The 24,851-nt window shown below is 39.2% G+C and overlaps 3 protein-coding genes and 2 long non-coding RNA genes across 21 annotated transcripts in view; 1 reads left to right on the top strand and 4 right to left on the bottom strand.

Moving 5' to 3' along the window:
* Positions 1–2,027, bottom strand: part of LOC143369376 (KICSTOR complex protein SZT2) — a 391,751-nt gene extending 389,724 nt beyond the window's left edge. For all 4 annotated transcript variants that reach the window (XM_076813233.1, XM_076813234.1, XM_076813236.1 and 1 more), the window contains exon 1: positions 1,610–2,027. In XM_076813233.1, the coding sequence (XP_076669348.1) occupies positions 1,610–1,630 (21 nt within the window). In that variant the 5' untranslated portion in view covers positions 1,631–2,027. The remainder of the gene's footprint in view (positions 1–1,609) is intronic.
* Positions 1–21,616, top strand: part of LOC143369402 (uncharacterized) — a 119,309-nt gene extending 97,693 nt beyond the window's left edge. For 2 of the 4 annotated variants that reach the window (XR_013085390.1, XR_013085393.1), the window contains exon 3: positions 21,386–21,616. This is a non-coding gene — a long non-coding RNA (uncharacterized LOC143369402). Of the gene's footprint in view, positions 1–20,921; positions 21,116–21,281; positions 21,331–21,385 lie in introns of those variants that run through there. The other 2 variants (XR_013085389.1, XR_013085391.1) reach the window with 2 other exon arrangements.
* LOC143369399 (uncharacterized) lies at positions 4,731–6,666 on the bottom strand. Its single transcript, XM_076813286.1, has 3 exons — positions 6,527–6,666; positions 6,332–6,414; positions 4,731–5,160 (listed from the first exon to the last, which is right to left on the bottom strand). Exons 2-3 carry the CDS (start codon positions 6,336–6,338, stop codon positions 4,820–4,822), a joined length of 348 nt encoding a protein of 115 aa, XP_076669401.1. The 5' UTR covers positions 6,339–6,414; positions 6,527–6,666; the 3' UTR covers positions 4,731–4,819.
* LOC143369398 (uncharacterized) lies at positions 9,917–15,495 on the bottom strand. Of its 11 annotated transcripts, XM_076813284.1 has the most exons (12): positions 15,358–15,495; positions 14,768–15,239; positions 13,864–13,993; positions 13,571–13,717; positions 13,376–13,458; positions 12,898–12,989; positions 12,544–12,723; positions 11,143–12,204; positions 10,856–10,973; positions 10,553–10,715; positions 10,272–10,473; positions 9,917–10,187 (listed from the first exon to the last, which is right to left on the bottom strand). In XM_076813284.1, the coding sequence occupies exons 2-5, from the start codon at positions 14,779–14,781 to the stop codon at positions 13,432–13,434; spliced, it is 318 nt and encodes a 105-aa protein (XP_076669399.1). In that variant the 5' UTR covers positions 14,782–15,239; positions 15,358–15,495; the 3' UTR covers positions 9,917–10,187; positions 10,272–10,473; positions 10,553–10,715; positions 10,856–10,973; positions 11,143–12,204; positions 12,544–12,723; positions 12,898–12,989; positions 13,376–13,431. The 11 variants fall into 10 exon arrangements, with proteins under 11 accessions (XP_076669399.1, XP_076669397.1, XP_076669400.1 ...); XM_076813282.1 differs by having other exon boundaries at positions 12,898–13,458; XM_076813285.1 differs by lacking the exon at positions 12,898–12,989 and having other exon boundaries at positions 12,544–12,624.
* Positions 20,374–21,005, bottom strand: LOC143369407 (uncharacterized). Its single transcript, XR_013085398.1, has 3 exons — positions 20,876–21,005; positions 20,660–20,708; positions 20,374–20,604 (listed from the first exon to the last, which is right to left on the bottom strand). It is a non-coding gene; the product is annotated as an uncharacterized LOC143369407 (long non-coding RNA).
* Positions 21,617–24,851: the final 3,235 nt, after the last annotated feature.

Here is a 24,851-nt window from a genome sequence, read left to right as displayed (position 1 = left end):
TTTGTTGATCAATAAATAAATAAATACATAAATCTCTGCTCTGATAAGTATATCAGTTCAGATTACGCTATGTATTGACACGTCGGGTTATACCTTTGAAGATTTCTATCTCATTGAGTATCGATTTATGACACAATGTTTGTAGAACATTTTGTTCCTTAATTTATATGCCTTATCACCTCCTTTCAGGAGATCAGTGAATAACCAGACACTCTGTACACTGAAAAACTTGAGTATTGTTTGGAATAGATGCACAGCTATTTCTTATTGATGTGAACTTTACCTCTGGGAAACCTTTTCTTTCACCGAAAATTTATATGGATCGAAAGCACGTATCAAATAACATTGCAGAAATAACAATTTTGAGTTTAGGAATCTATTCGTTGAAAAGTTATGAGGCGAAAAAGTTGCAAAATTTTTACATACTTTCTAGTTTCTTTGTTTTTTCGAAACGGTTACATTGAGGGATTTCGACAGCATAAAATACTTAGGCTGAAAAAGAAATAAGGTAATTACATATATTTAAAATGGTAACGTGGAACTTGTGTTCTTTACGACAGTCTGAAAAAATGCTCTAAGGTAAATATCCAAATTTCTGTTGATTTAAGAGGTAACATGTCATAAAGAAGGTGTAAAAAATTTGTTTGTAATCAAAATTTGCAGAGTAATTGATTAATTCTTTAATAACAAATCAACCAATTCAAAAACTATTTAAGAAAGATATTTCAAGATGTTTAACTATTAATAATTTGTAATTAAATATATAATGCTCTAAATGTCCGTATTTCTGCTCATGAAGAATAGCGATGTATGTATTGCCCCAAACTCGTGCAACACTCGCGTAAATGTTTAAATAATTTAGAATTAGTTTCTTGCAACTATAGTACAAATGTAACGCATATAATAATAAAAAAAAAATACGAAACGAGCAGAAATGGGGACATGAGCAGAAATTAGGACATTCACCTTAGTATGGTTGCAGGAGCAAGGGCTACTGAGAATTAGTAAGAATTGTGGTGTTCATCGCAAACCGATGAAGTGATTTGAAACAGGTCAGCATGGTGCTAGACGTTTTATTTGTATAAGAGGGAAAAGCAAATGTCGTCATTTTGCTGGAATTGTAGATTCTTTCTTTGAAGATGTTCAATTACCTTATGACAAAACGATAAAGTATATTGTGCACATTCCTCTTTCTAATTTGTCCACAGTATTAGTATTGGTTGGGGCTAGATTAGTGCGGGGGGGCGCATAAAGCATGGTAGCAAACCGATGTGAGTTTGGGCCTACATTGTATAATCAATACTACTAAAAAAAGTATCCTTTCGAATTGAAGCATAATAGTTGGTCGCATTAGAGGTTAGAATATACATAAAAATTTCATAGTCCCTTTTACTTAATAAGTTTTTACTGAATAGATTCTTAAACTCAAAATTGTTATTTTTGCAATACTTTCAATCCATATAAATTTTTGGTGAAAAAGAAGGTTTCCCAGAGGAAAAGTTTACCCTCTTATTGTATAAAATCGCGAAGAAAAGTATTGTTATGGCAAAATTATGTGAACAAAAATAACAGAAAATGAACGTAAGAATTTTAAGATTTGCATAATTACCTCGTTTTTTGTACAAGCCATGTTGCTTTAAATCTATTTATTTGTTTATCAGTAATCAACTATAAAAACACATTAAGCACTATACACATGATTTCTGCGTAAAACTTTTCAAAGATTACATTGTAGCCTGTTTACTTCATTACTATTGAATTATATTTTTAACGAAGTAAATATAACATAACCCCTAAGAGCTTTCAGTGTAACATAACTCCAATAAAATTACACACAGTTGAGCTCACTACCTACTAAAAAGTAACAACTTCATTCACTATCACTGAATGTAAAGTAATGATTATTATTCTTCACAAAGAACTTTTTAAACAATTAACAAGCAGCACTGGCAATGGTCGGATAACCAATTCTAACCACCTTTGTTTTGGAAAATTCAGATTAACAAGGAAGATATATGTTATATGATTTGTATCTTGTATGTAGGTCGCATAAGTTCATATGTATGCTTTTGAACATTTGTATTAAATACGTATTAGCCATAAAGACAATGTTATTAATTTCATGAACTAAAAAAATGTGACAATTACTTGAAATAATATTACTTTAACGGATTTCTACTTAGATTATTGTTTCGCAATTTATTGTGAATTAAAGTTATATTACTTCAAATTCCTTACTAAGGAATTTATTCATTTTAGACAATGTTCTTTATTCAAAACATTTTTTTAGCAGTTAACGCTATTATCATTACACTAATTTTCTAAAAATTATTATATACGTATAATTGGATGTCAACAATTATATCATCAAGAATTCAAATAGAACACAGGTATTATATAATAAACATTTTATTAGTTGGGAAGCTACCGACAGTTTTTGATACCTTATTCGTTTAAAGTTGGTTTATCTTTTTCTCTACTATTTTTGTGCAACACATACCTCCCGAAAAAATTAAAGGAGTTCAGATGTGAAATCAACTTTGCTAATTCCAATTGTATACAAATCAATTCAGTGCTCAGATTTTCAGCTTAGGTTTTAAGTAATTAGCGGGCCGTATGAAGATCATTTTACGATCGAAGATAATAAAAACTTGGTAGAGACTAATTTAAACGAATCAAAGTCAGTAGTGGATTAAGAGAAATGCGGATTTTTTTCTTATACAACAGCCCGCTAATTACTTAAAACCGAAGCTGAAAATCTGAGCACTGAATTGATTTGTATACAATTGGAATTAGCAAAGTTGATTTCACAATTTTTGCATCTGAACTTTTTTAATTTTTTCGAGAATTAAAGGGTTTTAGCTTCTTTCATACATGAGTCATGTTTTTTTGGGGGGGGGGGGGATTTCATTACTTTTTTCTTGTATATAGATAAAGCTAACGTAGAAGTAAAAATAATACTCTTTTTTGTCCTCTACTTTCTCATGTATTTGAGGGGGGTAGGGCAAAGGACTGACATTATAAGATTTCTAGAAAAAGAATTTCGTCTGTTGATTCTGCTACTGATCCTTTAGGGAGTGATCGGGACAACGTATATCGTCGCTGATTGGTGGCCGCGATTTGGAGCAAAAACGGAAGTAGACAAAGAAAGAAACTATAAAAAAGAAAGAGACAGAAATACTGACAGTGTTGCGCGGTCTGCTGGAGATTTCTATATAGGCGGCTGGTCCGTGCCCGTGGAGCGCTGAAGCACTCAGCTCGCAAGTTGCGCGGGAATTTCAATGGTCGAGAGAAATGAAATAAAACGCTTTCTGGAACATTGGATTTTAATCGATAGCTCGATGTTGGCTGTTTTACTAACAAGTTCGTTCTGATGTTTTTACAAAATCACTCCTCGCTTGTAACCTCCGAGCGCCCTACTCCTCCAATTTCGGTGTGTTCCTCTGTCTCCTTTCCTGGATCCTTTCGTCCAATCAAGGTGGTGTTGTCCCTCAAACTTCGTCAGGGGGTTGTCCTTCAGCCATCTCTCCGCCCTTGGCCCTTCCTTCGCGCTTTCCTCCACTCTCGGCTGGTGGTCGAGGTACGCTTTCCGTTTACGTAGTCTATTTACATTACATACATATCTAGCAGGTAGGTAAGCGCAACCCTTAGGGTCAAGACGACGTCGCCGGCGCAAAGTTTATGACTTTATGACTTTCCCGAGCTGAGTTTTTACCCTAACAGGACATCGGCAATTATTGAAAGCGAGGACAGAATTTTAAGTCGTTTTACGAGACGAGCAGCTGCCTGCTCGTCGAAATTTGGCTCGCAGATGTGGAAGGAAAAGTTAAGCCATTTATTATCCTCGCTTGGCCTAACTGTAGTTTTGAAAATTACTGAATGCTATCGCAGATTCTCGTACGCCTTCGAGTTCAGGTATCGTATTAATATTGTATGAGCACGTTCGAAAAACTGGTATGGAAAAACCCTTGAGAAGCACAACGCGCTCTACGTGTTTACGAGTCCTGGCAATAAACTCTTCCTCGTTCCCGTTCCAATCTCGCTTAAAACCTTCCAGATGTGTTGTTCGTTTCAAACCCGCATGCCTACAATAAATCTTTCCGCTACAAAGGATTTTGAATTTCGCTCTACATCTAGTTTCGATATCTCTATGTCATATAGCTAACTTCACGCAATCACATATATTTAACCAGCGGAAACCGCAACAACAGAAAGAGATAAATATGTTTATTTCCGGTTTTGCTCCAAGATGGCTGCGGTTATACTGTTGCGAGTTGCGATTCTCGCTCTAGCGGCGTTCGACACAAACTTTAGAAGCGCGAAGTTCAAAACGGAACATACGAGTGTAATAGGAAAGGGAAACAAAGCGAAGTTCGCACAAGCCCGAGGGGTTTGAAAATAGTTAGAGATTCTTTAATGAGAAAACTTCAAGATTATAAATTAATCAATACCCGCTTGGAAACGGGTGTTTGAATAAATGAACTGCACTTTGATCCCTTCTCCTAGATGTAATTCCAGAGCAATGTTGTTAAACGCTTGATTCTAAAAATCAATAACTGTGAAGGAAATAGATTCACCAATGAGAATTTAGTTAGTAAATATATTATTGGCTCTTAGATTTTAAGGACATCTTGTAAAGAACAAAAGATGTAAAAGCGTTTGCGTTTGAAAAGGTCACTTGAACCCCGAGAGCGATAGTGAACGGACGTGAAATTATAAACTTAGCGAAATTCTTATTTGTACTGTTTAAATTCATTGAGTTCATTAAATTTATTAATTGTTTGTGTTCAAATAGTTTCTTTACATTATTATTTTATATCTAAGAATTCGCGTCCAGGGAGCAGAACGCCTTAGCGTTCCACGGACGTTGTCCCGCGCCTGATTTCCCCACCAGAAGGCTACTATTTCCCCTAAGGCCACGCAACAAAATTTTGGTGACAGCGGTGGGATCCTTTTCGTCGGCTCGTGGACGCAGTTCAAGAGGTCCTCGCGATTGCAGCTTCTCCTTCCTGGGTTTTCGCACGGTTTCCCCAGGAACGCGGAAACGTGGATGAATTTCGGAGAGGGTGACTTCGGGCGGCCGTGCAGCTATTTTCCCCAAGGTCACGCGCATTCGTGGAGACAACGACGCCTGGATCAGGACTTCATCGCTCAAGATCCCTGTGAGAAATAAGAATTACTGTTTAATCGTTCGTTACTGTTTAATTGTTCGCAATTGTTTAATCATTCGTTACTGTTCAACCGTTCAAATTGTAATTCGTCCGGTCGTTAAATATCGTATTATTAAAATGTTGCGAGATCCTAGAAAAATGCTAAAACTAAGGAAAAGGCGCTTACTTCGCTCAGGTAGATTACGAGAATTTGACGTGGAAGACATACCCACGGAAATAATGCGCTCGGATAGTCTCGAAAATAGTTCGCAATCTTTAGAATTGAGTTTCCTTGCACCGGCGCAAACAAGCACCCCTATCAATTCTACCGAACCGATTAGTCAATTACCTGGTCCGATCGTGAACGCCGCTCCGATCGTTGGCGAATCTCAAATTTGTCCGATTGTGGCCGCTCCGATCGTTTGCGAGCCTCAAATCAACACGGCGCAACTTCAAAATTTGAATCTTACACCGGCCCGAATAAATCACCCGACCATAAGCTCCTCTCAATTGAATGCTCAACTCAATTCTGCAAATATCATCATGCAACAAAACTCTGTTCCGTCCAAGCCCCATCTTTCATTAAAACTTATAAAAGATTCAATTCCCAAATTTGACGGGAAATCTATTTCTTTAATTCATTTTATTAAACAGTGTAGACTATTAAATTCAAAAGTTAAACCTGAAGACCATGAGAACTTACTTTTTTTAATTCGAAACAAGATCGAAGGGCACGCTAAACTAGTGTTGTCCAATAGCAAAGAACCCGAGACATTAGATGAACTATTTGCACTTCTGAAACGATTTTATATTCGGTCATTTAACGTCCATAGTTTAAATTCTCAATTGATGCAATTGCACCAAAATGTTAACGAACCGGTAGATGTATTCGGGACAAGAGTAAGTGAAATCCTAAATGGCGGACTTGAAACCGCAAAAGATATATATAACTCAGAGCAACTGATAGGAGTTAATGATTTATTAAAAAATACTGCCATGCTTAGCTTTATCAAAGGTATTTCTAATGACACCATTCGATTTTATTTAAGCCGAGAAAATGACAACAAAAAGATACCAAATCTTGAGTCCGCAATTGATATTGCAAATAATTTGAATTCAGAGTTTGTTGAGCATTCAAGGTCGTTTATTCAGAGCGCAAAAATCTTTAAAGCTGATTTTACCGATCATAAGACCCGCGAAGACCGCACATGTTTCCGATGCAAACAGACCGGTCACCTCAGCTATCACTGCCCATCTGGTCAACCTGTCGGGAGAGATGAAACAAGATTTAGAAATCATATAGGAATTCGATGCGGATTCTGTAAGAAAAGTGGCCATACAGAAATGAATTGTTTTAAAAAGCGGAATTCAAATACCTTGCAACCTCGCAGCGAATATCCTCGTTCGAATAATTTAAACTCCAAATCGACTCCGCGGAAAGGCGCGACACGGAGCGAGCCCCTTATTGCCAGCGCCAAACCCAGCGAGCTTGTTACAAAATCCAAGTGAAAGGATCCAGTCATCTACCAGTGATTGAATTAATTCATGGGTGTTTTCGAAATAATTTCGCTAACTTTCTCATCGACACGGGTTCACAACTCAATATTATAAAACGGAATAGTATAAATTCTAGCGAAATAGTAAACAAAAACGTTACCTATGACCTTACCGGTATAGAGTCGGGAAGCTTACACACTCTTGGTGAGGTTACTCTTTCAATACTTAATACAGATGTGAAATTCCAAATCGTTGATGAATCTTTTCCGATTGCTGAAGCAGGTATATTGGGCATGCCATTTCTAGAAAATAGAAATGCCATATTAAAATTCGGTAACAACGAACCTAACACTCTCCAAATTGCCAATGAACGTTTTCTCCTTTCGTCATTTTCTTTTAAATTACCTCCCCGTTCAAAATGTTTAATAGCCCTGGCTGTAAAGAATCCGGAGGCTAAAGAGGGTTACGTGAGGAAAATCAAAACAGACCCAGGTGTTTATATCGGAGAAGCAGTAGTTACCCAACAGCAGGGGTTTGCCAAAATTTTCGCGATTAATACCACTCCTAATAGCATTAATGTAACTATTCCTCCAGTTGAATTAGAAGCTTTTGCAGAGAGCCAATCAGTACCGCGCAAGTCTCGAAAGGAAAAATCTAATACCGACCAATCAAAGGCCGACGCTTGTAGACTAACTGAAATAGCAAAGCTTTTAGATTTGAATGATCTTAATGAAATAGAGCGAGCTAGCATACTCGAGATAGTGAACCAATTTCCTAATCAATTTTATCTCCCCTCCGATAAATTAAATTCCACTAGTGCCTTGAAACATAGAATCATAACAACCGATGAAATTCCAATTAACGCGAAACAATATCGATTCCCCATCATTCATAAGGAAGAAATAAAAAAACAAGTAAATACTTTACTAAAAAATGATGTTATTTGTCCATCGGCTTCACCCTATAACTCGCCCATTTGGGTAGTCCCAAAAAAATCGGATTCGGAAGGTAACCCGCATTGGAGAATGGTAATAGACTATCGCATGCTAAATGATAAAACCATTAATGACGCTTACCCACTACCCAACATCACGGAAATTTTGGACCAACTTGGAGCTGCAAAATATTTCACTGTTCTTGATTTGGCTTCTGGGTTCCATCAGATCCCCATGGATGCTCAATCCAGGTCCAAAACTGCGTTCTCTGTCCCTGGTGGCCATTTTGAATTTAATAGGATGCCCTTTGGCTTAAAAAATGCCCCGGCCACTTTTCAGAGATGCATGGACCTGGTCTTGTCCGGTCTGCAGGGAGTGGAGCTCTTTGTATACATGGATGATGTAGTTATTTATGCTGATTCTTTGAAGGAGCATTCGCAAAAATTGCGGAACCTCCTAGCGCGGTTACAAAATTCGAATTTAACGTTGAAACCTGAAAAATGTCGATTTCTGAGACGTGAGGTATCCTATCTGGGCCATGTCATTTCAACAGAAGGGGTAAAACCCGACCCCACTAAGATTGAGGCGGTAAAGAACTTTCCAGTGCCCAAAACTAAAAAGAATATCAAACAGTTTTTAGGGCTCATCGGGTACTACCGTCGATTTATTCCTCAAATGGCCAAAATCGCCAAACCGCTAACTCAACTTTTAAAAGTAGACGTTCCTCTTACCTGGAATCACAATGCACAAAGTGCTTTTGAAAATTTACGGGATAGCATCTGTTCCAAACCTATCTTACAGTTCCCCAATTTCCAAATACCCTTCATTGTCACGACAGACGCTTCTAATTACGCTCTTGGAGCTGTGTTAAGCCAAGGTCAAATCGGCAAAGACCTTCCAATCGCATTCGCTTCGAGAACTCTTTCTGGAGCTGAAATCAATTATTCCACCATCGAGAAGGAACTATTAGCTGTTGTTTTCGCCGTTAAACATTTTCGACCGTACCTATATGGAAATAAATTCACTTTAGTTACTGATCATCGACCACTAATATGGTTACACAATGTAAAAGATCCCACCTCCCGTCTTATGAGGTGGCGAATTAAGCTAAATGAATATGACTATACCATCGTCTACAAACCTGGGAAAACTAATTCCAATGCCGATGCCCTATCTCGCAACCCTTCTAAATCTATTGAGTGCGATCAAATCCCGTCTTCTACAGACACAGTTCCTATAAATCATCACATCAGAATAGACGAAACCGACACGTTTTCTTCTGGGCAGCTGCAGGAGGATGTCGTAGGGCCCAACGATCCGCCGCCTGTAGATGCCGAGAGAGTTAACGACGAGGACGAAAGTGACCCTACAACAGAAAGAAATGAGCAGGCTTTAGCCAAAGTTTTTTTAACATATGGTAAATTACGCAATGTTGATGAAGTCGAAATTTATTCTAAAGACGCAAATACAGACCACTACTCTACAGACAGCGACAGCGACGAGTACCATACGGCAGATGAAGGAGAAATAGAAAATGTAGCGAGAGGAGGATTGCTCTCTGAAGGCACCGGGGATATGGCACACTTGATGGAGCTGATGGACTGCGGTGAAGGGCATCAAGTATCCCCGTGCCTTAGGAAAGAGGATGTGCGTATCCTCGAGGACGCGGGTGCCAGGGCTCTGCCTGGCCTGTTGGCTAACGGGAAGGTCTTCTGTCAAAAGACTCCGCTCAGGTTGGTAACCCCTGGATCCGTGAGGAGGAACGGATCAGCGGCTCTGTCGTCTGGGGAATGTGGTGTCATGTTGGCGGGGGAGGATATGGTTTCCCAGCGTAAGCTTGTGGGGCCAACCTCATGGCCGTCCGTGACTGTGTTAACGGGAGAGGAGACGCAATCCTCCGTAAAGTCGACTTCAACGAAAATCAATCCATATGTCAAGATCTTAACTTCGACAATTACAGATTCATCCATACCTCATCACCTCGAAATTCCCAGTATAAACTTTTGCAAAGATTACCTTTATATGCGAAGGGATAATCTTGTGAATTTCCTCTCAAGTGATTATCATGTTTTTTCCCGCACAACCAAAGACTTACTAAATCATGGCAAATTTTCCGTTTCACAAATGCAACCTTATCAGGTTAACGTAGGAAATGCAATGGTTTTTCCAGGTGGAACTTACCTTACCTTTCATCTATTCCACAAAACTAACCCCATGGAAATACAGAACCTTGATCATCTAACTTCTTGCTTAGCAGCTCTCAAGCACCTCATGCAAACCCAGAATATTTTGACTATTAGCATCTCGAAGGCCGACAATAATTTGGAACCCGTCTCTTGGAACATTCTCGAAAATCTTTTAAAACAAACTTTTAATGATTCACAGTATATTATTACAATATGTACTGGAGAAATTACAATTCCTTCTTCTTTTGACACATCATCCATTATACGGGAGCACCACGAGTCTGCAGTAGGCGGTCATCAAGGGATAACTAAAGTGTTTAAACGGGTAAGGGAAAATTTTTATTGGCCGCGGATGGAGAAGGAGATTACTGACTTTATACGCACTTGTCCCAGTTGCCAAAAGAATAAAGTACTCGTCCCTAAAACAAAGCAACCTATGAAAATTACGGATACACCCAAAAGAGCATTTGAGAAGGTTCAAATGGATATTGTGGGTCCCTTACCGATTACAAAAAAAGGAAATCGTTATTTATTAACATTTCAAGATAACTTGACCAAGTATTCCGATGCTATACCGCTTTCTAATACTGACTCTATATCCGTAGCATTAACTCTTGCCGAACAATTCATCAGCCGGTTTGGTTGCCCTAGAGCAATCCATACCGATCAGGGTAGTAACTTCGTTAGTAGAATCATGGGTACGGTCTGTAAAATTTTCAAAATTCAAAAAATCACTTCTACGGCCTTTCACCCACAATCACTAGGATCGCTTGAAAGAGCTCACCGCGTTTTTGTAGACTATCTTAAGCATTATTGCACTCAAAATGACTGGGACGACTGGATCCGATTTGGCATTTTCTCCTACAATACTTCTGTTCATGAAGCCACTGGGTTCACGCCACATGAACTTGTATTTGGCCTTAAAGCTGTAATCCCTTCCGAGTTTGCTAAACAAGAAATTCCAAGAACATTTATTAAATACTTAGATGACTTATTCTTAAAGATTACTACCACTCAGGCGACAGCGGCCGAAAATTTAGAAAAGGCAAAACAAAAAAGTAAATTAAATTATGACAAAAATGCTAACCCGTGTAAATTTAATCCAGGAGATCATGTTTATTTAGTCAGAGAACCTAAAACATCCAAATTCGATTCTGCATGGGTGGGCCCTTACGAAGTGGCCAGAGTGTTCAATGATTTCACAGCTGAGATAATAATAGGCATTAACAAAGTAAAGATAGTTCACGTAAACAAACTGAAACTAGCCTTTATACGGATGGACTAATGTTAACTGTTTAGAATTTTAGACGATTAATTGTTTCACTGTAAACTACATGTAACGTGCCAAGCAATCTATTGGGTCCTTTAACTTACCTTTCTATGGAAACCCGGGTGGACCGAGTAGCTCGGCTACTGTGGGAAGGTGAGAAGAAGGAAACTCAGAAATGATGCTTGAAACGATGCGACGATCCATGTTTGAATGCTTCTTTAATTTTAAAAAGCTGTTCTCATAGAGAACACCTTTTATATAAGGAGGGAGGTGTTGCGAGTTGCGATTCTCGCTCTAGCGGCGTTCGACACAAACTTTAGAAGCGCGAAGTTCAAAACGGAACATACGAGTGTAATAGGAAAGGGAAACAAAGCGAAGTTCGCACAAGCCCGAGGGGTTTGAAAATAGTTAGAGATTCTTTAATGAGAAAACTTCAAGATTATAAATTAATCAATACCCGCTTGGAAACGGGTGTTTGAATAAATGAACTGCACTTTGATCCCTTCTCCTAGATGTAATTCCAGAGCAATGTTGTTAAACGCTTGATTCTAAAAATCAATAACTGTGAAGGAAATAGATTCACCAATGAGAATTTAGTTAGTAAATATATTATTGGCTCTTAGATTTTAAGGACATCTTGTAAAGAACAAAAGATGTAAAAGCGTTTGCGTTTGAAAAGGTCACTTGAACCCCGAGAGCGATAGTGAACGGACGTGAAATTATAAACTTAGCGAAATTCTTATTTGTACTGTTTAAATTCATTGAGTTCATTAAATTTATTAATTGTTTGTGTTCAAATAGTTTCTTTACATTATTATTTTATATCTAAGAATTCGCGTCCAGGGAGCAGAACGCCTTAGCGTTCCACGGACGTTGTCCCGCGCCTGATTTCCCCACCAGAAGGCTACTATTTCCCCTAAGGCCACGCAACAAAATTTTGGTGACAGCGGTGGGATCCTTTTCGTCGGCTCGTGGACGCAGTTCAAGAGGTCCTCGCGATTGCAGCTTCTCCTTCCTGGGTTTTCGCACGGTTTCCCCAGGAACGCGGAAACGTGGATGAATTTCGGAGAGGGTGACTTCGGGCGGCCGTGCAGCTATTTTCCCCAAGGTCACGCGCATTCGTGGAGACAACGACGCCTGGATCAGGACTTCATCGCTCAAGATCCCTGTGAGAAATAAGAATTACTGTTTAATCGTTCGTTACTGTTTAATTGTTCGCAATTGTTTAATCATTCGTTACTGTTCAACCGTTCAAATTGTAATTCGTCCGGTCGTTAAATATCGTATTATTAAAATGTTGCGAGATCCTAGAAAAATGCTAAAACTAAGGAAAAGGCGCTTACTTCGCTCAGGTAGATTACGAGAATTTGACGTGGAAGACATACCCACGGAAATAATGCGCTCGGATAGTCTCGAAAATAGTTCGCAATCTTTAGAATTGAGTTTCCTTGCACCGGCGCAAACAAGCACCCCTATCAATTCTACCGAACCGATTAGTCAATTACCTGGTCCGATCGTGAACGCCGCTCCGATCGTTGGCGAATCTCAAATTTGTCCGATTGTGGCCGCTCCGATCGTTTGCGAGCCTCAAATCAACACGGCGCAACTTCAAAATTTGAATCTTACACCGGCCCGAATAAATCACCCGACCATAAGCTCCTCTCAATTGAATGCTCAACTCAATTCTGCAAATATCATCATGCAACAAAACTCTGTTCCGTCCAAGCCCCATCTTTCATTAAAACTTATAAAAGATTCAATTCCCAAATTTGACGGGAAATCTATTTCTTTAATTCATTTTATTAAACAGTGTAGACTATTAAATTCAAAAGTTAAACCTGAAGACCATGAGAACTTACTTTTTTTAATTCGAAACAAGATCGAAGGGCACGCTAAACTAGTGTTGTCCAATAGCAAAGAACCCGAGACATTAGATGAACTATTTGCACTTCTGAAACGATTTTATATTCGGTCATTTAACGTCCATAGTTTAAATTCTCAATTGATGCAATTGCACCAAAATGTTAACGAACCGGTAGATGTATTCGGGACAAGAGTAAGTGAAATCCTAAATGGCGGACTTGAAACCGCAAAAGATATATATAACTCAGAGCAACTGATAGGAGTTAATGATTTATTAAAAAATACTGCCATGCTTAGCTTTATCAAAGGTATTTCTAATGACACCATTCGATTTTATTTAAGCCGAGAAAATGACAACAAAAAGATACCAAATCTTGAGTCCGCAATTGATATTGCAAATAATTTGAATTCAGAGTTTGTTGAGCATTCAAGGTCGTTTATTCAGAGCGCAAAAATCTTTAAAGCTGATTTTACCGATCATAAGACCCGCGAAGACCGCACATGTTTCCGATGCAAACAGACCGGTCACCTCAGCTATCACTGCCCATCTGGTCAACCTGTCGGGAGAGATGAAACAAGATTTAGAAATCATATAGGAATTCGATGCGGATTCTGTAAGAAAAGTGGCCATACAGAAATGAATTGTTTTAAAAAGCGGAATTCAAATACCTTGCAACCTCGCAGCGAATATCCTCGTTCGAATAATTTAAACTCCAAATCGACTCCGCGGAAAGGCGCGACACGGAGCGAGCCCCTTATTGCCAGCGCCAAACCCAGCGAGCTTGTTACAAAATCCAAGTGAAAGGATCCAGTCATCTACCAGTGATTGAATTAATTCATGGGTGTTTTCGAAATAATTTCGCTAACTTTCTCATCGACACGGGTTCACAACTCAATATTATAAAACGGAATAGTATAAATTCTAGCGAAATAGTAAACAAAAACGTTACCTATGACCTTACCGGTATAGAGTCGGGAAGCTTACACACTCTTGGTGAGGTTACTCTTTCAATACTTAATACAGATGTGAAATTCCAAATCGTTGATGAATCTTTTCCGATTGCTGAAGCAGGTATATTGGGCATGCCATTTCTAGAAAATAGAAATGCCATATTAAAATTCGGTAACAACGAACCTAACACTCTCCAAATTGCCAATGAACGTTTTCTCCTTTCGTCATTTTCTTTTAAATTACCTCCCCGTTCAAAATGTTTAATAGCCCTGGCTGTAAAGAATCCGGAGGCTAAAGAGGGTTACGTGAGGAAAATCAAAACAGACCCAGGTGTTTATATCGGAGAAGCAGTAGTTACCCAACAGCAGGGGTTTGCCAAAATTTTCGCGATTAATACCACTCCTAATAGCATTAATGTAACTATTCCTCCAGTTGAATTAGAAGCTTTTGCAGAGAGCCAATCAGTACCGCGCAAGTCTCGAAAGGAAAAATCTAATACCGACCAATCAAAGGCCGACGCTTGTAGACTAACTGAAATAGCAAAGCTTTTAGATTTGAATGATCTTAATGAAATAGAGCGAGCTAGCATACTCGAGATAGTGAACCAATTTCCTAATCAATTTTATCTCCCCTCCGATAAATTAAATTCCACTAGTGCCTTGAAACATAGAATCATAACAACCGATGAAATTCCAATTAACGCGAAACAATATCGATTCCCCATCATTCATAAGGAAGAAATAAAAAAACAAGTAAATACTTTACTAAAAAATGATGTTATTTGTCCATCGGCTTCACCCTATAACTCGCCCATTTGGGTAGTCCCAAAAAAATCGGATTCGGAAGGTAACCCGCATTGGAGAATGGTAATAGACTATCGCATGCTAAATGATAAAACCATTAATGACGCTTACCCACTACCCAACATCACGGAAATTTTGGACCAACTTGGAGCTGCAAAATATTTCACTGTTCTTGATTTGGCTTCTGGGTTCCATCAGATCCCCATGGATGCTCAATCCAGGTCCAAAACTGCGTTCTCTGTCCCTGGTGGCCATTTTGAATTTAATAGGATGCCCTTTGGCTTAAAAAATGCCCCGGCCACTTTTCAGAGATGCATGGACCTGGTCTTGTCCGGTCTGCAGGGAGTGGAGCTCTTTGTATACATGGATGATGTAGTTATTTATGCTGATTCTTTGAAGGAGCATTCGCAAAAATTGCGGAACCTCCTAGCGCGGTTACAAAATTCGAATTTAACGTTGAAACCTGAAAAATGTCGATTTCTGAGACGTGAGGTATCCTATCTGGGCCATGTCATTTCAACAGAAGGGGTAAAACCCGACCCCACTAAGATTGAGGCGGTAAAGAACTTTCCAGTGCCCAAAACTAAAAAGAATATCAAACAGTTTTTAGGGCTCATCGGGTACTACCGTCGATTTATTCCTCAAATGGCCAAAATCGCCAAACCGCTAACTCAACTTTTAAAAGTAGACGTTCCTCTTACCTGGAATCACAATGCACAAAGTGCTTTTGAAAATTTACGGGATAGCATCTGTTCCAAACCTATCTTACAGTTCCCCAATTTCCAAATACCCTTCATTGTCACGACAGACGCTTCTAATTACGCTCTTGGAGCTGTGTTAAGCCAAGGTCAAATCGGCAAAGACCTTCCAATCGCATTCGCTTCGAGAACTCTTTCTGGAGCTGAAATCAATTATTCCACCATCGAGAAGGAACTATTAGCTGTTGTTTTCGCCGTTAAACATTTTCGACCGTACCTATATGGAAATAAATTCACTTTAGTTACTGATCATCGACCACTAATATGGTTACACAATGTAAAAGATCCCACCTCCCGTCTTATGAGGTGGCGAATTAAGCTAAATGAATATGACTATACCATCGTCTACAAACCTGGGAAAACTAATTCCAATGCCGATGCCCTATCTCGCAACCCTTCTAAATCTATTGAGTGCGATCAAATCCCGTCTTCTACAGACACAGTTCCTATAAATCATCACATCAGAATAGACGAAACCGACACGTTTTCTTCTGGGCAGCTGCAGGAGGATGTCGTAGGGCCCAACGATCCGCCGCCTGTAGATGCCGAGAGAGTTAACGACGAGGACGAAAGTGACCCTACAACAGAAAGAAATGAGCAGGCTTTAGCCAAAGTTTTTTTAACATATGGTAAATTACGCAATGTTGATGAAGTCGAAATTTATTCTAAAGACGCAAATACAGACCACTACTCTACAGACAGCGACAGCGACGAGTACCATACGGCAGATGAAGGAGAAATAGAAAATGTAGCGAGAGGAGGATTGCTCTCTGAAGGCACCGGGGATATGGCACACTTGATGGAGCTGATGGACTGCGGTGAAGGGCATCAAGTATCCCCGTGCCTTAGGAAAGAGGATGTGCGTATCCTCGAGGACGCGGGTGCCAGGGCTCTGCCTGGCCTGTTGGCTAACGGGAAGGTCTTCTGTCAAAAGACTCCGCTCAGGTTGGTAACCCCTGGATCCGTGAGGAGGAACGGATCAGCGGCTCTGTCGTCTGGGGAATGTGGTGTCATGTTGGCGGGGGAGGATATGGTTTCCCAGCGTAAGCTTGTGGGGCCAACCTCATGGCCGTCCGTGACTGTGTTAACGGGAGAGGAGACGCAATCCTCCGTAAAGTCGACTTCAACGAAAATCAATCCATATGTCAAGATCTTAACTTCGACAATTACAGATTCATCCATACCTCATCACCTCGAAATTCCCAGTATAAACTTTTGCAAAGATTACCTTTATATGCGAAGGGATAATCTTGTGAATTTCCTCTCAAGTGATTATCATGTTTTTTCCCGCACAACCAAAGACTTACTAAATCATGGCAAATTTTCCGTTTCACAAATGCAACCTTATCAGGTTAACGTAGGAAATGCAATGGTTTTTCCAGGTGGAACTTACCTTACCTTTCATCTATTCCACAAAACTAACCCCATGGAAATACAGAACCTTGATCATCTAACTTCTTGCTTAGCAGCTCTCAAGCACCTCATGCAAACCCAGAATATTTTGACTATTAGCATCTCGAAGGCCGACAATAATTTGGAACCCGTCTCTTGGAACATTCTCGAAAATCTTTTAAAACAAACTTTTAATGATTCACAGTATATTATTACAATATGTACTGGAGAAATTACAATTCCTTCTTCTTTTGACACATCATCCATTATACGGGAGCACCACGAGTCTGCAGTAGGCGGTCATCAAGGGATAACTAAAGTGTTTAAACGGGTAAGGGAAAATTTTTATTGGCCGCGGATGGAGAAGGAGATTACTGACTTTATACGCACTTGTCCCAGTTGCCAAAAGAATAAAGTACTCGTCCCTAAAACAAAGCAACCTATGAAAATTACGGATACACCCAAAAGAGCATTTGAGAAGGTTCAAATGGATATTGTGGGTCCCTTACCGATTACAAAAAAAGGAAATCGTTATTTATTAACATTTCAAGATAACTTGACCAAGTATTCCGATGCTATACCGCTTTCTAATACTGACTCTATATCCGTAGCATTAACTCTTGCCGAACAATTCATCAGCCGGTTTGGTTGCCCTAGAGCAATCCATACCGATCAGGGTAGTAACTTCGTTAGTAGAATCATGGGTACGGTCTGTAAAATTTTCAAAATTCAAAAAATCACTTCTACGGCCTTTCACCCACAATCACTAGGATCGCTTGAAAGAGCTCACCGCGTTTTTGTAGACTATCTTAAGCATTATTGCACTCAAAATGACTGGGACGACTGGATCCGATTTGGCATTTTCTCCTACAATACTTCTGTTCATGAAGCCACTGGGTTCACGCCACATGAACTTGTATTTGGCCTTAAAGCTGTAATCCCTTCCGAGTTTGCTAAACAAGAAATTCCAAGAACATTTATTAAATACTTAGATGACTTATTCTTAAAGATTACTACCACTCAGGCGACAGCGGCCGAAAATTTAGAAAAGGCAAAACAAAAAAGTAAATTAAATTATGACAAAAATGCTAACCCGTGTAAATTTAATCCAGGAGATCATGTTTATTTAGTCAGAGAACCTAAAACATCCAAATTCGATTCTGCATGGGTGGGCCCTTACGAAGTGGCCAGAGTGTTCAATGATTTCACAGCTGAGATAATAATAGGCATTAACAAAGTAAAGATAGTTCACGTAAACAAACTGAAACTAGCCTTTATACGGATGGACTAATGTTAACTGTTTAGAATTTTAGACGATTAATTGTTTCACTGTAAACTACATGTAACGTGCCAAGCAATCTATTGGGTCCTTTAACTTACCTTTCTATGGAAACCCGGGTGGACCGAGTAGCTCGGCTACTGTGGGAAGGTGAGAAGAAGGAAACTCAGAAATGATGCTTGAAACGATGCGACGATCCATGTTTGAATGCTTCTTTAATTTTAAAAAGCTGTTCTCATAGAGAACACCTTTTATATAAGGAGGGAGGTGTTGCGAGTTGCGATTCTCGCTCTAGCGGCGTTCGACACAAACTTTAGAAGCGCGAAGTTCAAAACGGAACATACGAGTGTAATAGGAAAGGGAAACAAAGCGAAGTTCGCACAAGCCCGAGGGGTTTGAAAATAGTTAGAGATTCTTTAATGAGAAAACTTCAAGATTATAAATTAATCAATACCCGCTTGGAAACGGGTGTTTGAATAAATGAACTGCACTTTGATCCCTTCTCCTAGATGTAATTCCAGAGCAATGTTGTTAAACGCTTGATTCTAAAAATCAATAACTGTGAAGGAAATAGATTCACCAATGAGAATTTAGTTAGTAAATATATTATTGGCTCTTAGATTTTAAGGACATCTTGTAAAGAACAAAAGATGTAAAAGCGTTTGCGTTTGAAAAGGTCACTTGAACCCCGAGAGCGATAGTGAACGGACGTGAAATTATAAACTTAGCGAAATTCTTATTTGTACTGTTTAAATTCATTGAGTTCATTAAATTTATTAATTGTTTGTGTTCAAATAGTTTCTTTACATTATTATTTTATATCTAAGAATTCGCGTCCAGGGAGCAGAACGCCTTAGCGTTCCACGGACGTTGTCCCGCGCCTGATTTCCCCACCAGAAGGCTACTATTTCCCCTAAGGCCACGCAACAATACCGATCACTCCCTAGAGGATCACTAGATTCTGCTTTCGAAAGGCGACATCTACTGGCGTCAAGTGGAGAAGTATGTGGCGCCGCAAACGCGCCGTTAGCACAAACGCGCTGAAAGAACGCGTGTTCGCCACGCTAGGGGATTGTAGGCTGACAAGCCAATCAGCGGCGAGAACGGCGACACCGCGTTAGTGTCGCTCGGAACTTTAGTTTTAAGCATTGGATCTCTCTCCTCGTGGCATTCAGCTTTTTCCGCGTGCAAGGCTGCCACGAGGTTTTTCTCTGTACCTGAGTTGATATATTAAACTTTTATTGTTCATTTTATTACTCATCGGATATTTAATTTTTTGTGGACCTGCCCCGGCACCAGTGCCTCCGTACGAAAGTACCCCACAAGTAAAACGAGAATGGCGATATCTACTGGCGTCAAGTACAAGCGCTACGTGACGTCTGACTGTCCGGTAAAAAAGTGTCATTTTGATAACTATTAATTCAGAATAATTCTTTTATCTTTTAGAAAAACAGCTTGAAACATTAAGTAAAACGACAAATGGGTTAAAACTAAAAAAAATTATTAGCTGGATCATGTTAAAACACCGGAACTATGTCTAAGAAAAGATAATAAGGCCAAAATAGCTGCGGGGTCGGACCCATTTCGGTAGCATTCGTGTATATAGACTAGTGGTGGAGATTTATCGATGGTACTATCGATAGTTATCGATAGTCCCCACTATCGAAAACTATCGATAGCTTTGTTTCCCTATCGATAGTAGAGGTGATACCGCGAATTCTAAAATTTGAATTATTGCAAGCGATGAGTTTCATTTGTTTCATATTACCTACTGTTAGTCTTTTGTCATTACGAAGACACTTTACAGCCATCTTTGCCTGCACGTGCATTTTCCGAATTGTTAATTAATTTTGTGATTTGTTGCTTGTATGTTGAATACTTTCGGTATAATTTATTACCTTTGTTAAATATAATATAGTATTATATTCTACTTTCTTCTTTTACAATGGAAAAATTTCTAAATATAAAAGCAAAAGAAACTGGTAAGTGCATATTAATAACCCTGATAGCCATCTGCCTGCAGTCTGCCGGCAGATTGACAGCAGGGTCTGCCAGGAGAGCGCAGGATCTTCCGGCAGCTGTGATGCAGCCTACGTCCGCATTCAGCTACGGTTCTGCCGGCAGATCGACGGCAGGTCCTGCTGCTCGCCTGACACATCCAACAGGGCCATCTGAAGGCCATAATTGCCAAAGAATTTCCTACGCGTGACGTCACATGGACCTACGTGCATCCCTACCACACATAACCAACAAGCAGATTCTACAGTTTATTAAATAATTAATTCTACTTATTTCAAAAAGTATTTATTCTTTCTTTAATAATATACAGGATCAGTGATTACAATTGTTACAAAATAATGTAAGCGCATATAAATCCAAAGAGGGACTTTCAACATTTACGTTTACAAATCCACGTCCCGTAACCACTAGTACCTAGTAGAGGCGATATCAGGAAATTTCATTCAGTATTTTCGACTTCTTTTTTGTGTAGAATCATCATGTTTCCCATTGTGTTAGCGCTGAAAACAAATACAATATTAGTATAAAATTAAACAGAATACATGCGATACTTACTTCAGCTCCATCTCCACACAGTACACAGTCTAGGCGATCATGCATGCTCCTGCGAACATTAAAATTTATAAGAAAATATGTCTTAAATTATTATCTACTAAACAAGACGCTAAACATTCGCACTTCGCGCATAACCCTACTTTTCTGTCTTGCAGATAATACGAATCTCGATGTCCGCGACGTAGATAATTAGAAATTATTCAATTCCATAATTACGTTTGCCTTCTGGACACGTCGAGATGATTTGTTTGGATATTGATGGATGAGATTACTTAGAATATTCTTTGAGCGTACGTCTTCAAGCACAACGGGCATCGGGTGCCACTTCCAGTTTTCGAGGTCTGAGGTGGCAGTCACTGGCAGTGGCAGTCAGTGCCGGCAAAATCGAAGAATATTCCAAGTAATTTCATCCATCAATATCCAGACAAAGCATCTCATCGTATCCATAAGGCAAACGTAATTATGGAATTGAATACTTTCTAATTATCTACGTCGCGGACATCGAGATTCGCATTATCTGCAAGACAGAAAAGTAGGGTTATGCGCGAAGTGCGAATGTTTAGCGTCTTGTTTAGTAGATAATAATTTAAGACATATTTTTTATAAATTTTAATGTTCGCAGGAGCATGCATGATCGCCTAGACTATGTACTGTGTGGAGATGGAGCTGAAGTAAGTATCGCATGTATTCTGTTTAATTTTGTACTAATATTGTATTTGTTTTCAGCGCTAACACAATGGGAAACATGATGATTCTACACAAAAAAGAAGTCGAAAATACTGAATGAAATTTCCTGATATCGCCTCTACTAGGTACTAGTGGTTACGGGACGTGGATTTGTAAACGTAAATGTTGAAAGTCCCTCTTTGGATTTATATGCGCTTACATTATTTTGTAACAATTGTAATCACTGATCCTGTATATTATTAAAGAAAGAATAAATACTTTTTGAAATAAGTAGAATTAATTATTTAATAAACTGTAGAATCTGCTTGTTGGTCATGTGGGGTAGGGATGCACGTAGGTCCATGTGACGTCATGCGTAGGAAATTCTTTGGCAATTGTGGCCTTCAGATGGCGCTGTTGGATGTGTCAGGCGAGCAGCAGGACCTGCCGTCGATCTGCCAGCGATCTGCCGGCAGACCCTGACAAGCAGACCCTGCCGGCAGAACCGTAGCTGAATGCGGACATAGGCTGCATCGCAGCTGCCGGCAGGTCCTGCTGTCTGATCTGGTTATCAGGGAAGTTATATTTTATTTTTATACATATTATTAATATTTTGTGGAGAAAGATAGCTCAGAAAATATTACATTAAAGAAGCGAAAACAAGATGTATATGTACATGAAAGTGAAGACAGTGACTTCAATGAATTGAATATCGATGCTGTAGCTATAATTAAAAAAGAAGCAAAATCTCTTACGTCTGGAAGTATTTTACAAGATCAAATTATCACAAAATAGCAAAATGTAACGTTTGTTGCAAAGAATATAAGACTAGCGGTAATACTAGCAATTTAGCAGATCACATTAGATCATTTCATCCAAATATAGAAAAAGATTCTGAATCAGAATCATCAACAAATAATGAAATAATATCAAAATCCAGTATAATGTCCATAAACTCATTTTTAAAAAATCTTTAGAATATGAAAAGAATTCAGAAAGAAAAAACGAATTAGATAAAATGTTAGCTTTGATGATCGCAACTGATTTCCAGCCTTTCAACATCGTAAATGATAATGGTTTTAGAAAATTTGTAAAACTTTTGGATCCTAAATATATAATACCAAGTAAATTCACGATTAGGGAACATATAATGAAAGATATTTATGCAGAGACTCAACAAAAATTAAAAGAAATATTAAACGAGACTAAATATGTTGCGTTAACTACAGATATTTGGACAGTGAACAATAATGATTCATATTTGACAATCACATGTCATTTTATAAATAAAAATTTTGAATTAAAAAATGTTGTTTTAGCAACAAAAGTTTTATGTGAAAATCATACGGCAGAAAATATTGCAGAATTAATGCAAGAAATTTGCATAGAATGGGGAATTGAAAATAAAATTTCTTGCATCGTCACAGACAATGCAGCTAACATGATTAAGGCATGTGATATTTTCAAAAAGAGACTTACCTTGGTACGCACATACTTTGAACCTAATAATGCAGGATATGCTTCACCTGGAGTGTATAAAAAAAATACTTAAAAAAATGCAAGGAAATTGTTCGCTTTTTTAAAAGCAGCACTGTTGGAACAGAGATGCTTAAGAAAGAACAACGAGCAACAAAAACTCAGGAATATAAACTAATTCAAGAAGTACCAACAAGATGGAATAGTTCATATTACATGGTCAAAGGGATTTTAGAAATAGTTGATGCTCTGAATCAAGCACTAATAAATTACGTAATGCTCCTCCACCGCTAACAGTGAATGAAATAATTGTTTTAGGCGACTTAAAAACATTTGGTCTTCTTTTGAAGAAGCAACAAAGAAAATTTCTGGTTCAAACTATGTAACGATTTCTATGATTATACCCCTGAGTTACGGAATATATAACTACCTAAACAATATAATTAAAGATTTGAATACCAATGAAGGAAAAATAGTTTGTGCAAAAGTAACAGAGTCTGTAATACAAAGAGTCTTTCTTTACGAATTAAGATCTGTAACAAGAATTGCAACAATTCTTGACCCAAGGTTTAAAAAAGAAGCTTTCAGAAATCCAAAAAACTCTAGGAAGCTTCGCTTATGTTGGAACAAGAAATGAATAATATTTTAAAAGAAACAACAGCAACACAACTACAAAGTACAGAAACATCACCATCACAAAAATCTTTATTTTCATTTTTGGAACAAAGAATTGGAGAAAAGAATAAAAATATAACAACAGGTGTTATAATTTTGAAAAGACAATTTTTGGAAAAAGAAAATGCCTCAGAGAAATCTGATTCTTAAGCTTTTTGGAAGGTAACCTAAATATTTGGTTATAAATTGTAATTTCCTGTTGATTATCTGTATCCTTTTTAGGGAATTGGTGATGATATGAATGTCTTAACACAGCTAACATTTACCCTGATAGCCAGATCTGGCAGCAGAATCTGACGTCAGAACTGCAGCAGTCTGTGTCCGCATTTGGCTGCGTTCTGATGTGCAGAGCCTGAGGTGCAGTGCCTGATGTCAGATGGACAGCAGATCGACAGCAGATTTCGCCGTCTGCTAGGCACAGCAACAGCGCCATCTGAGATCCAGAATTACCAAGCAATTGCCTACAGATGGCGCTGTTGCTGTGCCTAGCAGACGGCGAAATCTGCGGTCGATCTGCTGTCGATCTGCTGTCCATCTCTATGATGCCAGATCGGCGACGGGTTCCCTCGAGATTTTCCCCCACCTCGCGCATACCACGCCGGAGCAGCGCGTCCGTGAGCTCGGCGCTTCGAAGTCCAACTCACGGACACGCAGCTCCGGCGTAATGTGCGCGAGGTGGGGGAAATTCTCGAGGGAACCCGTCCCCGATCTGGCATCACAGGTCCATCTGACATCAGGCACTGCACCTCAGGCTCTGCACATCAGAACGCAGCCAAATGCGGACACAGACTGCTGCAGTTCTGACGTCAGAATCTGCGCTCTCGTGCCAGACCCTGCTCCCAATCTGATGTCAGGTTGGAGACAGATGGTTATCAGGGTAAATGTTTATGCATCCCTGGCTCTTCCACAGCAAGTGAAAGAACTTTCAGTGCTGCAGGTCAAATCATAACTGACCGCAGATCAAGATTAAAACCTAAAAATGTGGTGTAAGAACATCCTAAAGTTGAGGGTATTAACTCGCTTTCTAAATTATTCGTTATATTTTTATTCATTCCGTTGTTAAAAATCAATAGAGTCGAGAAGGTCTCTCTCGAGTCCCGGTTTGTAATCGATTGACTTTCCGTCCCGTGGAAAGTCCCCTATTGTCCTTTTTGGGAAAACTCCTAAGGACCCCGATGCCAATTTATGGTGTTTATGGCGTCGCACTGGTCGGGCCCATCGTCGCTGTAGGCGTCACGCTGGCCGCATCTGCGTAAGCTCAACCTTGCAGTCCCTTTTACAAGGTGGTGCTTCAATATTGCTAACACTCGGCCATCCTGTTGTTGTGCTTGTCCTCAAGCACGTAGTCGTCCTTAAATTTTACATAGCTTTCTGT

Source organism: Andrena cerasifolii, chromosome 5 (assembly GCF_050908995.1).
Source record: "Andrena cerasifolii isolate SP2316 chromosome 5, iyAndCera1_principal, whole genome shotgun sequence".
Classification (NCBI taxonomy): domain Eukaryota; kingdom Metazoa; phylum Arthropoda; class Insecta; order Hymenoptera; family Andrenidae; genus Andrena; species Andrena cerasifolii.
This window is presented reverse-complemented; position numbering and strand designations above follow the sequence as displayed.